Source organism: Hypanus sabinus, chromosome 11, assembly GCF_030144855.1.
Source record: "Hypanus sabinus isolate sHypSab1 chromosome 11, sHypSab1.hap1, whole genome shotgun sequence".
NCBI lineage: Eukaryota > Metazoa > Chordata > Chondrichthyes > Myliobatiformes > Dasyatidae > Hypanus > Hypanus sabinus.
In genome coordinates, this window is record NC_082716.1 from 30,443,738 (window position 1) to 30,458,742 (window position 15,005).

General features: G+C 35.6%; 1 protein-coding gene across 4 annotated transcripts in view; it reads left to right on the forward strand.

Annotated features, from left to right (window-relative positions):
- The window catches only part of LOC132401802 (receptor-type tyrosine-protein phosphatase F-like), a 362,488-nt gene that overhangs the window by 202,976 nt on the left and 144,507 nt on the right, over positions 1 to 15,005 (forward strand). For all 4 annotated transcript variants that reach the window (XM_059984024.1, XM_059984023.1, XM_059984025.1 and 1 more), the window contains exon 6: positions 1,663 to 1,773. In XM_059984024.1, coding sequence (XP_059840007.1) covers positions 1,663 to 1,773 — 111 coding nt within the window. The remainder of the gene's footprint in view (positions 1 to 1,662; positions 1,774 to 15,005) is intronic.

Here is a 15,005-nt window from a genome sequence, read left to right on the forward strand (position 1 = left end):
TACACATTCTTCTCTTCCCTATCTTTGGTTAAAGTGCATAACCAAACAAAAACACCCCAAAACTTTTGTTTGCAGTTAAGATAGAAATTACAATAGGATTGAATTTTCAGCGCATACAATACAACTTCAAAAAAGATTCCACAGCTTAGGGAGTGTGAATAATGATCATTTTATTTATCTTTTTATAATGATCTTTTAAAAATATTATAATTAAGATTAGCCTGCTGATTTGAGAGATTTACCAGTTTAATTATCTTACATAGCCAGAAAGTTTCACACAAAACATTTTGTAATAAAGTAATATATTTTTAAAATAAGAAATTGCAGTTACTCCTGGGGAAATATCCCAGAACAGAGTTATCTTCCCACATGAAGTAGAACTCCATGAGCTATTAGAATTTCCTTTTACTGCTATCAAACAATTTAAATTGTCATAAGATGTTGAAATTCCTTCATATTTTGTGCAAAAGAACTCATAAAACTATCTAAAATGGTGACTGCTTTCTGCTGATTAAGTCTGGACAATCCCCAGGGTCTGACTCAGCCAAATTTCTAATGAGTAAACTCAGTATTTTACTTGTTATATTGGCTACATTTTCTTTAAAAAATTATTATAAGGAACTATAATCCCATTCAGCAGAGCAAGCCTGCATCTTGTAAATAAATTGGTTATCCTTGTTTTGTTTTGCTGATATTTTGTTTTCTAAAAAAAACAAAAATGTGACCACGTAGATGCAGTTAAAATGTTTTCGATTGTGATGATTTAAACTGTGAATATTTAGTTTTATTCAATATATTTTTCTTTACATTAAACATGACAGCATATAGAAAATTATACATCATGACATGAAGGTATTTTTAGGCAAATTTTTCTTAAGGTAACTTTTTAAAAAATCAGCATCCAATTAAATTATTGAACACAAACTGGTCGTTACACTGCTGATTGTTGCATTAGAATAATCATACAAGCTTTCTCAGTAGCTGAGTAAGGAGTGGAATATCTATCATATGTTTCATTCCATTATTTCCCTTTCAGTTAGTCCTGACGAAGGGTCTCGACCCGAAACGTCGACAGCGCTTCTCCCTATAGATGCTGTCCGGCCTGCTGTGTTCCACCAGCATTTTGTGTGTGTTATATGTTTCATTAACTTATTTGTCATGTATGGATTGAAGTACCAACTCCACCATGTGCTGTTTGTGTAGAATAAGGTTGAAACACAAGGTATATTAATAAAACTGATTCATGTTTGTTCAGTCAGGTAAGAACTACAACAATATGGAATTCTGAAGCTGGTGGAGGGTTAGTGGAGACAGAGTCCTATTTCAAAGTCATTTCAGTTTCATGAATGGAGATTTGTACCTTTTAAAGGAGTGTGATCATTGGAAAAAAATCAATTCTTAAAACCTAGCTTTCTCCTCACTACATATGCTGAAATCTTTGTAGGTACACACCAGTTAAAAAACTGAAGACAGAGCCCAAGGGTGTAATCAGATATGAATAATATGTGTTCATTTCATTCTTCCACAAGTTGGGAGAAGCTCAAAAAGGAGTCCTGAACTTTTTCATTTGTACACCATTATGCTGCACCATATTAATGCCTCAAATATGGATAGCCTGTTGATGGATCAGAAGTGACCCGCATTGTCTGTGTTGTTATACAGGTGCCTTGCAAATTGAGAACAGTGAAGAGTCTGACCAGGGCAAATATGAATGTGTAACAACTAACAGTGCTGGAACACGTTACTCTGCACCAGCCAACTTGTACGTCAGAGGTAAGAAGCGCATTTCATCTACTTGTCCTACAGTTCTAGCATTCTGCTGTAAATGTAGAGCTTAGTAAGAAATTTTCTGGGCTGGACTGCATTTGCATTCAATAATGAAGATATCATTCAAGATTGTAATTGTGTATTTTATGGGTGAGAACTAGTAACATTTTAAAATCATAAATGTGCTCTAGAAATATCTACTAAAACATCTGTGAAAGTTTGCTTTCTCTTTTCTTAGTAACCAGAGTACTGAGTACCTAAATTAAGAGTGCAGTGTTGCTGCTTTTCTTTTTTTGTGCTTTGTCTTGTCTCCTGAGGTTCTGTTTTAACCAAGGAAGATATGAATGGACGCTTGGTTAGGATACCAGCATATTAAGATCTCCAAACTTTTGTTGGTAATGTAAATGATGAGTAAATTCCACCTAAAGAATTTAAATCTTCCAAAGTGAGTGCATTTGTCACATATTTATTTACAGCATGTAGAAATTTTGGGGGATATTTCCTAACTCAATATGCTTGTTATGTTACTTAATCTTATTGATATAGATAGAACCATATAAGTTTCACTTCAAGTGACCATCATTGCATTTCCTTTATCATTCTCACTACATTGTGACACACAGTCCTGGGGCACAGTCGGAAAACTAAGCTTCAAGCATATGAGACGACACAACAATGAAGAAATTAGCATTGATTTTAGACTCTTTACAGCCATGCTTGAAAATGAAAATACAGCACTAGTGTACCGAATAAAGCCCATGAGCACACCTGTCAAGTTTGCAGCTACATTGGAACTCTGCTTATTGTCTTTGATTAGGCCGGTGCAGAAGGCACATTCTAAATGACCAGTCTTCTTTTGAAATAGATGTTAATCATACCAGTTCTGGTTGTGTCATATTATTTCTGACAGCAATTAATGATTGTCACTTCCTTATCATATTTAATATTTCACCTCTGGTGTGCTGTTTGTTTCATAGAGTATTTAACAAGTTATCATAGAAATTTCAACCAGTAGCTGTTGCTTTATTCTATTATCTCAGAGAGAAAGAGATGGTTTATTGTGTATATTGTCCCATAAATATTATAAGTTAAATGATTAGTTAATCTAACTTAATTGTATTTGTTGAGAGGAAAATGTGTGCCAAAGCATTAAGCAACATTCTTGCTCCAGTTCATACAATGGGATGGAATCTTATGCATTACCAGCAGAGTACTAATGTTAATATCCTAAGTACAGGCATAAACTGTCAGCCTAATTATGTTCTGAAGTGATTCCATTGTCTTCTGACAGAGACAACAGTGCCTCCTGTGAGTCAAGACTCTCACTAAGCCTTGAGAGTTAACAGGTTTTGATGTCAAATGTGAAAATCCCTTGCTAGCTGGTAATGAATGTGCCGAGGAAGTCCATTATTCTGCTGTTGGCAGACCATTCTTTTTGTTCTTGTGTGCATGTCCTGAAGATAGCACTCTTGGCATTTCATTATTGCTTACTTTAAATGTACTTTATAATTCCTCTTGAGCTCTCTTCTGAATCTTGCTGTCAGTATCTCATTGGAGCTAAATATGTAAAATAAAAGCAGAAACTGCAAGGAATTCCCAGAAGGTCAGTTATCCAGCTTCTGTGAAGAGGGAAAATAGCTTGTGTTTCAGGTTAATAATTTTTCATCAGAGCAGGGAAAGAAAGATGTCAAGTATGTTGCAAATACTATACAAATATTATTTTGAAGAAGGGCAAAAAGAATAACAGAGAAGGTTTGTAATAGGGTGAAGACCAGAGGAGATTGAATGACACAAGTGTAGTGGAACCAGTTGAAAAAGAGTTGTAAAGGTATGTAAAGTTATCTGAAATTGTTGAATTCAATGTTGGGTCATAAGTGCCAGGACTGAAGATGAGATGCTGACCCTTGAGTATACATTGATCTGTTTGAGACCAATGGTGGATCACAGTAAGAAGAGGATGAAGATTAAAATGTTACGCTCATGGTCACCCTTACAGACTAAAGAGAAATGGTCTGAAAAGTAATATCTGCATTGGTTTCCCAATGTTAAGCAAAACATCATCAAATGCAGTAAATTGCTGCTTCACTTGGAAGATAGGATTGCAGGTGACCAAAAAAAACAGGTACAACAATTTCCAAGGTTACATAGAAAGACAATGAAAGGGGGATGTTGGTGGTGGAACACAAATGGTCTCATTGGAACAGTGGAGAGGAAAATATGTGTTCACTGGTCATAACTTCTCACCTTCCACCCTGGCGCAAAACAGTGCTCAATATTGATTTCAACAATTTTAGATAAACAACCTTTCCAGTTGTGTTTCAACAGTAGTCAGTATTTTTTCCTTCCTTTTTTGGTTTCATTCATTTTCTCTGATTTGCCTTTACCACCCTATTTTAGCCAGCACTATCACCGATTGAATCATTAACCTTCTCAAGATCTTCACCTGTTTACATTTTCACTTTTATTCTCTCTGCCCTTCATTCTTCTCTTTTTCACTGTAACTTAAAGCTTGCTTCATTTCTAACGTTTCAACTTTCTCTTAGATTCTGCCTGACCTCCTCAGTATTACCAGTGTTTTACAGAACTCCTTTTTCAGATTCCAGAAGCAGCTGTGTTTTTGATAAATGTTTTTTGCTGGTAGAGACTTTCAGTTTTCATCTTTGTGCAGATGCAAATTTCTAAACGGTGAGTGAGAGAAAGCAGAGTGACATTTTAAATGGTTCTGGCAAATCCCATGATTTGACAAGAAGAGCTGACCATATAAACCCAAGTCAAATAAAACCTGCTCACTCTATTGAGGCCCTGAAGATCAAGTGGAAATTGGGATATTTTATTTGTACTGATGTACTGGCAAACAGTGGATTACAGTGGACAGGAGGAACTGCAGGTGTTGGAATCTGGAGCAGCAAATAATATAATGGAAGAACTCAGTGGCTCAGATAGCATCTCTGTGGGGTGTGGGGGGAGGAATTGTTGACATTTTGTTTGAAACCTTGCATCAGAATTCATCACTGGACCTTAGAGTGAGGTTGAATTACTGGCCAGTCAAACAGCATTTGGTAAGGAAAAAGGGGTTAGCATTTCTGTTTCACTCAATGATTGTTCCAAGAGAAAAATGCCTAGCCAGTAGATGGGTATTCGAAAAAGATGATATGGAAAAAGTTCAGTTTTAAACTGACATGCAAAATAAAGGGCTAATTGCAGCTATTCTCAAAACAATATGTGGATTCTGAAGTAGTTGTGAATATAGAAAAAATAATTTGCATTCTGAACAGTTTCTCTCATCCATTGCAAGAAGTAATCTACCAGAATAACTCAATGGGTCAAGCAGCATCTGTGAGGGTACGAATGGCATCTTTTGTGTTTCTACATGATCTGCTGGTTGCTGTTAGGTTTTGCTGTCATCTCCCCAGTATTCCAAGGTGATGCCAGAAATCAGAGATGACACCTGAGTTCTGTTCCCTTCACTGCCAACTTTCCTTATCAATTGTCGTTTGTGTTGCTTTTAACAAGACTTGTAAAAGAATGCATAGACTTTGTCACTATGATTTAGGTCCTAGTGGCTTCATTTTGGTGTTTTTTTTATTTACATCTGCCAATTCCTAGAAGTCTATTTTTCTGATCTCTCACCTCTCCATGCTATTTCAAAGCTTCTCTCATCGAAAAGTGGTTTATGATACATTTCCATTGCTAGTGGCAATAAACATCAGTGCTATGCTGATCCCATGCCAGTTGAGCTTATAAACTTCCCTGATTCCAGATGCTGTCCACCCTTGCTTTCAAAATCACAGTCATTAGCCACACTTCAAAACCCTCAGTCCTTTCTGTAGTCTTCGAATATCTTGTTGCTTTCCAAAGCAGTCAACTTCCAGGATTATCACGATTGTGTCAGAATTTCATCTTTGGCTTTCTCCATATCACAAGAACGTCATTAAAAGCATAAACTCCTGCACATCCCATGGATTGAGATTTTGTCTCCTCATCTCTTCTCCCCATGCTGATTATAGCCATTGAAACATTTGACCACGCTACCCTGATCAATATCTCTTGCTTCTTTATTGGACTTGATTGGAAATTGTGGACTATCTTGCTTAACTTTTAGTGTAATATAAATGGACCTCGTCAGATCCATAGTCTGGTTCCCTGTATTGTATATAGCTTGTCCCAGTACATATGTGCCCACTAACTCCTTCGGAACTTTCAATTTACCTTACAGGTTCTCATTTCAGAACCAACATTCTTTGCGTTCTGCTCAGCTATTCCTTTTTTCTCACTTGTCCTGCTGTGGTACCCAAATAAGCAACTTTCAAATCACCAACTATTTGCTTAACTAACACAAAGTACACTGCAGATGCTGTGGTCAAATCAACACATACAACAAGCTGGATGAACTCAGCAGGTCGGGCAGCATCAGTTGAAATGAGCGGTCAACGTTTCGGGCCGAGACCCTTCGTCAGGACATGACCCGAAACATTGACTGCTTATTTCAACGGATACTGCCCGACCTGCTGAGTTCATCCAGCTTGTTGTACGTGTTGATATGCTTAACTACCTCTGTCTTGATCCTCTGATTTCCTCTTGTCTCCTGTGTTTTTGGTCAGTTACACACAGATTTTCCTCATGCATTTTTTTTCTTGTCTTTTTTTTTAGAATTCTGCTCCTAATCCAATTTTGTTCATCTATAATTTCCACTTGAACACTACTTTTTTTAAAAATGTCAGCAAATTTCAAGTCACATGCCAGTGATAAACCTGATTCTGATCTGTTTTCATAGCTCTGTCTCTGCATTTGATGTGTAAGGACAACTTAAGTATAGACCATCACATCCCAAGAGCCTCTCAAAATAATGATCTTTAAGTGTCACATGAACCCAACCTGGCTTCAGGGGTAATCTACTAGCAAAGCACGTCATCACCTGTTCATCCAAAGGGCACAATAACCCTGTCTCATTTTCACCGTTTCTTGCTTCTACTGGGTTGTCAGATCTGTGGGGTTGGTATTATGCAGAAGTCCTGACCAGGGATTTTGGTAAATAACAAGAGACTAGACTTTCATCTTGTAATTCTGAAGTATCCTTATTTAAAATTGTGAGAACTACACACATTGGTTTATTTGCAAATTTCTCTGTCATCTGACACTAAGTAAGAAAGAAAGCTGTGGACTAGAAATCAGTGGGCTGATGAGGTGTGCAGGACAATAGTAAGATTCAGTCTAGGGAAATGTGAGGTAATGCATTTGAGAAGAGCAAACAAGGCAAAAATAAGGTAAGTTAAATGTAGAAATACCCGTAGATTCCTGAAGGCAGCAAGAAACATGGTTGATGCAGGTAAGAAGGCACACAGAATACTTTTATTTATGAATTTAATTGTAGAAAGTAAATACAGTAAATAGCATGATATGCAGATCAAACAGCAGCTAGAGTACTGCTACTCTCTGATTGCCACAATATAGAAAGAGTATTTTGCATGAGAAAGAAGAGAATGATTGACTTTGGCAGGACGGATGAAACAGAACATCTAATGAAAAGTTGAATAGGTTTTCTTTATAGCAGTGGAAACTGAGAAGTTTTGCCAAAACAGTGGATAAGTAGATTTCTCTTGAGACTCAGTAAGATTTCTGTAACCGAGTCAATACCAGGTACAAAGCGTTTTAGTGTGATGAACAGAAGCTGAAAATATTTTAACCCCAATGATATATAGTTTCCATAATACAATGGCTGAAAAAGTTATAGATGCAGAAATCTTTGTATTATTTAACTCACCTTTTAAACTAAAATGTTGCACACCAAGTGCTGGAAATGGACTAAAACTGGCTAGGTCTTTTTGACTGGTTAAGCCACTGTGGATGATTTGATTTCCTATTTAATATATTTCTGATTCTTTCACATTAAGCCTGGGAATTAATGATGAAGAACGGTTGATTTATTATTGGATTACATCAGATTTGTTAAGCACACCCTATAGTTCAATGGGAATACATTCTGAAGAGGTTTCAAAACCTATATTCTCAGATCTTCATTGAAATTGATCAATTTGTAAATCATGGGGCATACCATTGGTGCCAGGAGAATTGAAAATTGACATTCAGCAGCATTCCCATTAATTTGAAAGGGGCATAAGTAATGTCTTATTTTTGAGAAAATGCTTAGAAATAATCGAATCTGCAAATAAAATCAGTTGTAAACATTGCCTGAATACTTAAACTCGTGATGCTGTGCTATTTCAGCCATTCTGTTTGTGTTAAAACCAAGTCCTGAATGAAGTATTAATCATCCTTGTTAAATGAACACTGAAATATTTGTTTTATTGCATTTTTTCCTGTTTTCGCACCCATTTCAAGCTTACAGACCTGTGTCATAACCTTTATCTTGAAATTTCAGTTTTAATATAACTCATCTGACTACAATTAAGGTAACCCAGTTTCAAAGAACAGGATACTTCAGCTGCGTGTTTGTGCATGTATGCATCTGTGTGTGAATGTTATCACTAATTTCTTTGCACTTATCAATATTCCGATCCATGTTATTTGACTAGAACACAAAGACAATTTGGTGGGCACTCTTGACAACATTATTGTATTTTGTTCCTTTCTTTTCCTTTTAAAGTATTGCAAATAAGAGAAAGGTTGGGAAGTGAAGTACAGAGTAAAACAGAATAAATGAAGAGAATTGAAACATGTCAAAATGCCAAAACTTGATAAATTTCCAAGTACAATTGAAATTCCAATCATGATTAAAGGCCTGTAAGGTATAGTGCCATTTAGTGACAAAAATGGTCAAATTTATTTATGATCACTTTTTATTACTTTTTAAAGCAAGGGATAATATTACAAGTTGGGAAGATCTGTGTGTGTGCTGCCTGATATGCTGTAAGTAAATCCCATTTGCTGAAGTAGTTGCCTCATGTTTTTTTTAAACTGTCGAGGTCGACATGGCACTTCCCAGCCCAGAATTAATTAATTTGTGTGTTATTTATGTATTTCATAACTACTTTCCCTTCCAGCAAATGTAATTGTAAAGTTAAATATCCTCATGTACAGAGGTAATTTTTTCAGGTGTGTGACACACGATATCATTATTCAAAAACAATTAATCTTGTGCTTTTTGTGTGGGTGCGTGTGTGTCTGTGTGAGTGCGTGCATGCGTGTGTGAAGCTGAAAACCACCATGCTATTGTCTTGTCTTATTTTTTCAGTGCTGAGAGGATTGATGAAGCCTGGCCTGTTTTTACTCTCTGTGTTTTTCCTTGTCTTTTTATTCCCTCCTCATCCTCATTGCACTCTACCATCAAACCCTTCATCTCTCAGATCAGCGAGAAGGTTGGTCTCTTTCACTTCTTATCCATCTACGCCACGCCAAACGGATTGTCCTGTAGTGAGACAGAGGAGAGCTGGGGTTTCTGGTTCCTTGCCAGTCACAGCCCAGCCCTACCTGTTGGAATCTAATGACTTTCTGCTTAAGTGTCTTTAAAACCTTATGGAAGTGTCAGTGTGCTGCATGATAATGTTGATTTCTGTTCTTAGTCACTGGCTTTGCAATGTGCCACGAGGAGAATCTCAACTGCTTGCGCTCTGCTTCTTTCACAGTTGGTAGCTGCATGAGCATTATTTTGAAGCAGTCATCCTCAAAGCCCAGATTGAAAATCAGCTTTTAAAAATGCTCTTATATTTTTGCTCAGATTTCATGTTCTCATCATACCAAATCCTATTATTTCATACATGTATCAGCTTGCTCAAAAATTGAACTGCTATTAGCACAAACAAATCTACTTCCTAAATTAGTATTCTGGAGCATTAAAAGTTAATATGAATTGTAAATATAGATGCTAGCAGAAATAATCATACCTTGGTAAATTTAGAAAACAAAAGTATTGGTATATTCAGATCAGGCTATACTTGTGGGGAGAAAAACTGTGGAACTACATCTGCAGTATTTTCCCATTAATATCTAATAACACTATATCTAGCTTGGGGATTTTACTTGTACACCACCTGCTGTTTTCTAGCAGCTACAATGGTGGGGTTAGTATTATTATTTGAAATGTTATCCTTGTTAAACCAAGCAGTTGGGGCTTCTTTTAAAAAAAAAAGTTCTGAGATTTTATTTAAGATATGTTGTAGTTTCTTACAAATAAACAAGTTTCTGAATCTGATTTCATTTATCCACCGGAATTTTTTTTAACAATAGTCAATCATTTCTGTGTAGCTCCCTTGATGTGAAATACTATGGCAATTTGATTGAAATATTCTAATAGATTAAAATAGTATACAATTGGGCAAATTTATAGATTCATATGGAGTTTAACTCCTTTTTTTCCATCATCTCAGGTTTTGTAATGCAGACATATACACATCAGGGCAATGTTATGATTTTAATTGGTTTCAAAAGGTTCTTTATCAAACAGATATTTAACATGCTTGGAAAGACCTCAGAATTAGGTTAAAATGCAAAGCCCCCTAAAGTGGTTTTACTCATACTTTCTAAGTAATATTCATTGATTTAATTATGCAACCATGGTTTGATCATTTAAATTTTGGTGAAGTGTTGAGCCTTAAAATATCAAATCCGAAACATATGTATTAAAGATCTTGGCTTATTTGCGTAATGTTTTCTGTAGGAAATCGAATTGGTCAATAAAAATGAGGTTTTCTTGATTAGTGTTGATAACCTCTAGAAAGTACTTATGCCATGAAGTGCATTCTGTGATGTAAATTTCCAGCTTCTGTGGAGTTTCTCATGCCTATAATGTAAATTAATTCTTTCTAAAGTCTGAAGTTGATTTATTGTATTTTTGGAAGTTCTTTTGCACTTATTTGCCTCTTTATTGTCTCCTAATTGGCATAGCAATCCACTCAGTTACACCAGTTGTATCTTGTTATCTCTAGCAATTTTTTCTTCCCACCTTTGGCCCATTTCTTCCATTTCTTTATTGTCTCTGTAATAACTCTGTAACACACAATGATGATAATGGGCTCTTTTTCTACATCCGAGTATTCCTATTGGTCACCGTTGTGTTTCAACAATAATCTGAGGAGCCCTTTCTCCATATCTATCTGTCTCTTAATATGAACCGTCCCAAGAATGCAGAAGAAAAGTAAGCATTTGTAGGACTGTTGTATCTCCTTGTGCATCTGCCAAACTGCTTTGCAGGCAGCCTTTCACAAAGAATTAAAAGAAAATCCCTCAAAGTAATACGAGTTTTGAATGATTAATAAACCAATACCACTATAAGTATTCAGAATATCTAAGTTTGTTGTATTAAGAAAACAGATTTAAATTTAGGTGGTGTCTTTCATGTTGCTTACAGGACCTCAGCCAGTCACATTTTTTAGAGGAACCTCTCACCACAGTGATTACTGATCTTTGTGGGCAGTAACCTTTGAGATAAGTGGCAACCCCTGTTGCTTCATCATTAACCATTTATTTCATATCTTCGTAAATAACGAAACTGTGACTGCAAAGTTGTGAAAATACCCATTGTAACAAAATTTTCAGAGCATCTTAAATATGCCCTAGCTAAGATTCAAACTTAGTTCTTTTCTGCACATCTATTTCTCCTAGTTATTCAGGTGTTTAGATATACTTAGTAGTTTAGATTTTCTTTTTCCTTTCTATTTATTTCCTTTTTATTGGAGAGTGAAAACGAAGGAGAAAAACTGGACTTGTAACTGGATCATATCACTGTTGGCTACATCAGTGCTTTCCACCCTTCTGGTCATCACTTTAAAATCTAATTCCAAGTGTAGACAATGTCAATCTTTTTTAAAAGAGTGTTTGCATAACTTTTTTTATTGTCTCTTGGCTGACAGCATCATTTGAGGTCTCTATAGAACCAATAATGGCCTAATTTAAAGCCATTAAACATATCAGCTACCAGCTTGAAAGTGACAGAGTAATCAATATATGCTCAATGCTAATGTTATGTGAATCTGTCAGTGCATGTTGAATTATTATTTTCTCCCTCTTTATTTTTCCTCTGTGAATTTGTGCTTAATATAATAGATTCTTGCTTGAAATATTTGTAGTTCTGCCTGCCAACATTCTGCCTGCATTTTGTTCTTTATGTAACAACAAATGTTACATCTAACAAATAAAAGCATCATGCTGCAGTCTCCATTCAGAAATGTTCTTGCTACCAATGCTAGGTGACAAGGTTAAATAGAAGTTGGAAAGTGCAAACATGAAGGATTAAAATTAAAAGGCTTCAACAGCTTAGTGATGATGAAGTTATCAATTATAGTTGGAAGTATCTCATTTGTAAACCAAGTTTTAAAAATATTTATGCTTACAAACAATTTTAAGCAATTTCCCCCCCAATTTTAGAAAACTTTCAAAATAGTGTACCTCCTGTACTCTTATGCACAGCATGCCAAGATGAGATAATGTCCTAGCATTGGCCAGTGCTGACATCAGTATCAGTTGAACCCTGGTTTCAACTGGAACTGGGATGGATGTTATTGAGAAGGCTGAATTTGAATTGTCAGTTTGTGTAAATTGAACAAAATTTGGCTTGTTAGCAGATTAAACTAGTACACCGAGACTATAGTTGTGTTGGACATCTTGCCCAAACTAGATTCCACTTCTGTGTCAGGTCCAGAGTAATGATATCATCATCCATTAAATATTTTGAATGTTAACTAGTTTATTTGATGCAATTTTTTGCCTGTTTCGTGCTGCCGATTTTTCCATGCCTATGTTTTTTTTGTGTTATTACTGGCAGTTTTATTTATTAACAGCAGATCTTTTGTATCATGGTCTCATTTTTAGCAGCCGCCTTTATAAGAAACTTCTGTTATAGTGGAGGCTTCAATTCTATCTAAAAATTGTTAGATAGGAATAGTTAATATTTTCGTTTCTATTGGTTTAATTTATTTTGGGTAGAACATGAGTAGATCGTCCTCTACATCCCAATTGTAATTGTAGAATCACATTTGTAGAGATCAGAGATAAGATTGGTTGCTGTCATAGGGCCGTCTGGTTCATAAAATTAGGCGTTATAAATTCTGCATTGGCAGGCTCTCTGCATTTAAATAATGTTGTTCTGATTGCTCAGTTCTGGTGGTGGAAATTCATATAATTAACTCAAATTATTTCCAGTTAACACACACAAAATGCTGGAGGAACTCAGCAGGCCAGTTGCTACAATTGGTTCCACAAATAGAATATTATGAAATAAGAATTTGGACATGTTGTTTGTTCATGGTTTTAACACAAAGCTAGCACAATTAAGCATGGTATCTTTATTGAAGTGTCATTTGGTCTACGCTTTTGGAACTTTCTAAATGCAGGCAAATGTGCAGTATAAAATAAGAAATTGTTCAGTGATATCAGGAATCCATCCCAGTTCTGATAGTTAACATCTATTCTTTATAGCTTTATGGTTCCATTGCAAACATCTGATAATGTAGATATGCCCCTGTGAAATTCTGACATACTTGAGTGCATGATGTGTCATGTCTGTGAAATTTCGTACAAACCATTTATTTCCACATTGAATTAGCTCTTTGTTCCCTTTTATTTTGATTCTTTAACTTCTTGCATTAAACTGCATGGGAGCTGTTGGCTTGATGCATGATGATTGAATGTAAGCACATTGCATTTTTAGCTTATGTGGCAAGCTTTTGTAAATTGGTCACTGCAATTTTTGGTGCAGTGAAAATGAACTCCCCATTTCCAATATCTGTTCTAAAGTTATTATCCAAAAGCGGTTTCATTTTTGTTAAACAAGACTGCAGTGATCAACATTTAATAGTCTGGAGATGTTCAGTTTGATAAATCGCCATCACGTGAAACCATTTCCATTCCCATGAATAATGGCGGGGATGTTCTCCGTAACTACTTGCACATTAAATAGTAACAGGAGCAAAACGTCAGTATGGAGAAGAACAGACAAGCTCTATAACACTGCAGCTAATATAAGCCAGTCATTATAGTGTTAAGCAGATAAAATAGTATTGATAATGCCCTACTATTGACCAAGGTCATGACACTGTAACTCTAGCAAAATGATGTTGATGTGTACCAAAGAACACTTTTCTTGGAGAATCTATATTTAAATAATATTTTAATGTTTTGAAGCCACCGGCTATGAATTTTTTCTTGCAGTATGTTAGCTATTACATTGGGTGTTATGAAGGATGGTTTACCTGAAGTTTTGTAATTTTTAGAAAGTATGTTATCAAAGGTATTCCAATTTGCAAATTTGGTAGTTGCAAGTGCACCACATTTGAAGATTTTTCTCCCTTTGCAGCTTGTAGTGAAAGATGATCTAGTATGGGTGATTAATTCCCAACTTACAGCTTTTTGAATAGGCAACAATGATACAGTTCTTTTCCTTATTTTCCCCTATACCAAGACATGGAGAGAACCACTTAGGAATGAAACTTAATCACACAAAGCCAATTTTAGGTGATTATTATCTCTGTAATCAAGCCAAGTATGTCCAGCAGTGTGGCAAGCAGTTATCTTGGCCTGGTATTTACAGGGTGATTGGTGGTCAGTTAGAGCAACCCCACTACATTACTCTTAAATGACTTCTTACCAGATGAAATTATAGTGTTCTTATTCTATCGGAAAATCTGCAAAGACATATTTCAGGTGCAAAATTATTATTTTTTTTAAATCACCATATTTCCCTACTATTTACTTGATGTAATGCACAAGCTTGTACCTTTACAAATATCTTACAGATTTAATTTTGTTTCAAGAGTTGAAAATAAAATGTGGTGTTCTGCAGTCTGCCATTTTTGTACAATTTACTAGCCCACTACAAACATATTTTGTTGGAAACTGCAGTAATAACACTTGAAATTATACCTTTCCTTTAAAAAAATGAATGATGCATCTTTTAGTTTTAAGCTTTCCATATTTTAAGTTCTGAAAAGAAACAAATGCATGCAATATTTTAAGCAGTTATTCTTGTTTCTACTGTATATGGATCCTCACACATATTTTGATTGTAAGAACAATACAGAAGGAGCGCAAGTATAGATATCTGTCTCCAGGGACCAAGGTGTTCTGGATTCTGAAAAAATGATTCCTTATTGCATTTGTGATTGCATGTTAATAATGTTTCGCTTATTTAGAGAACTTATAGGTGAAGTTAATAGGAGGAGTTAACATACTGCTGTGCTTATGACATGGTAGGGCTCATTGTTACTGCTGATATGAGAGTTACAAAACGTAGTGTAGCAGAATACATCCCTATAGAAAAGCTAAATTGGAGTATAAATCACTGGATC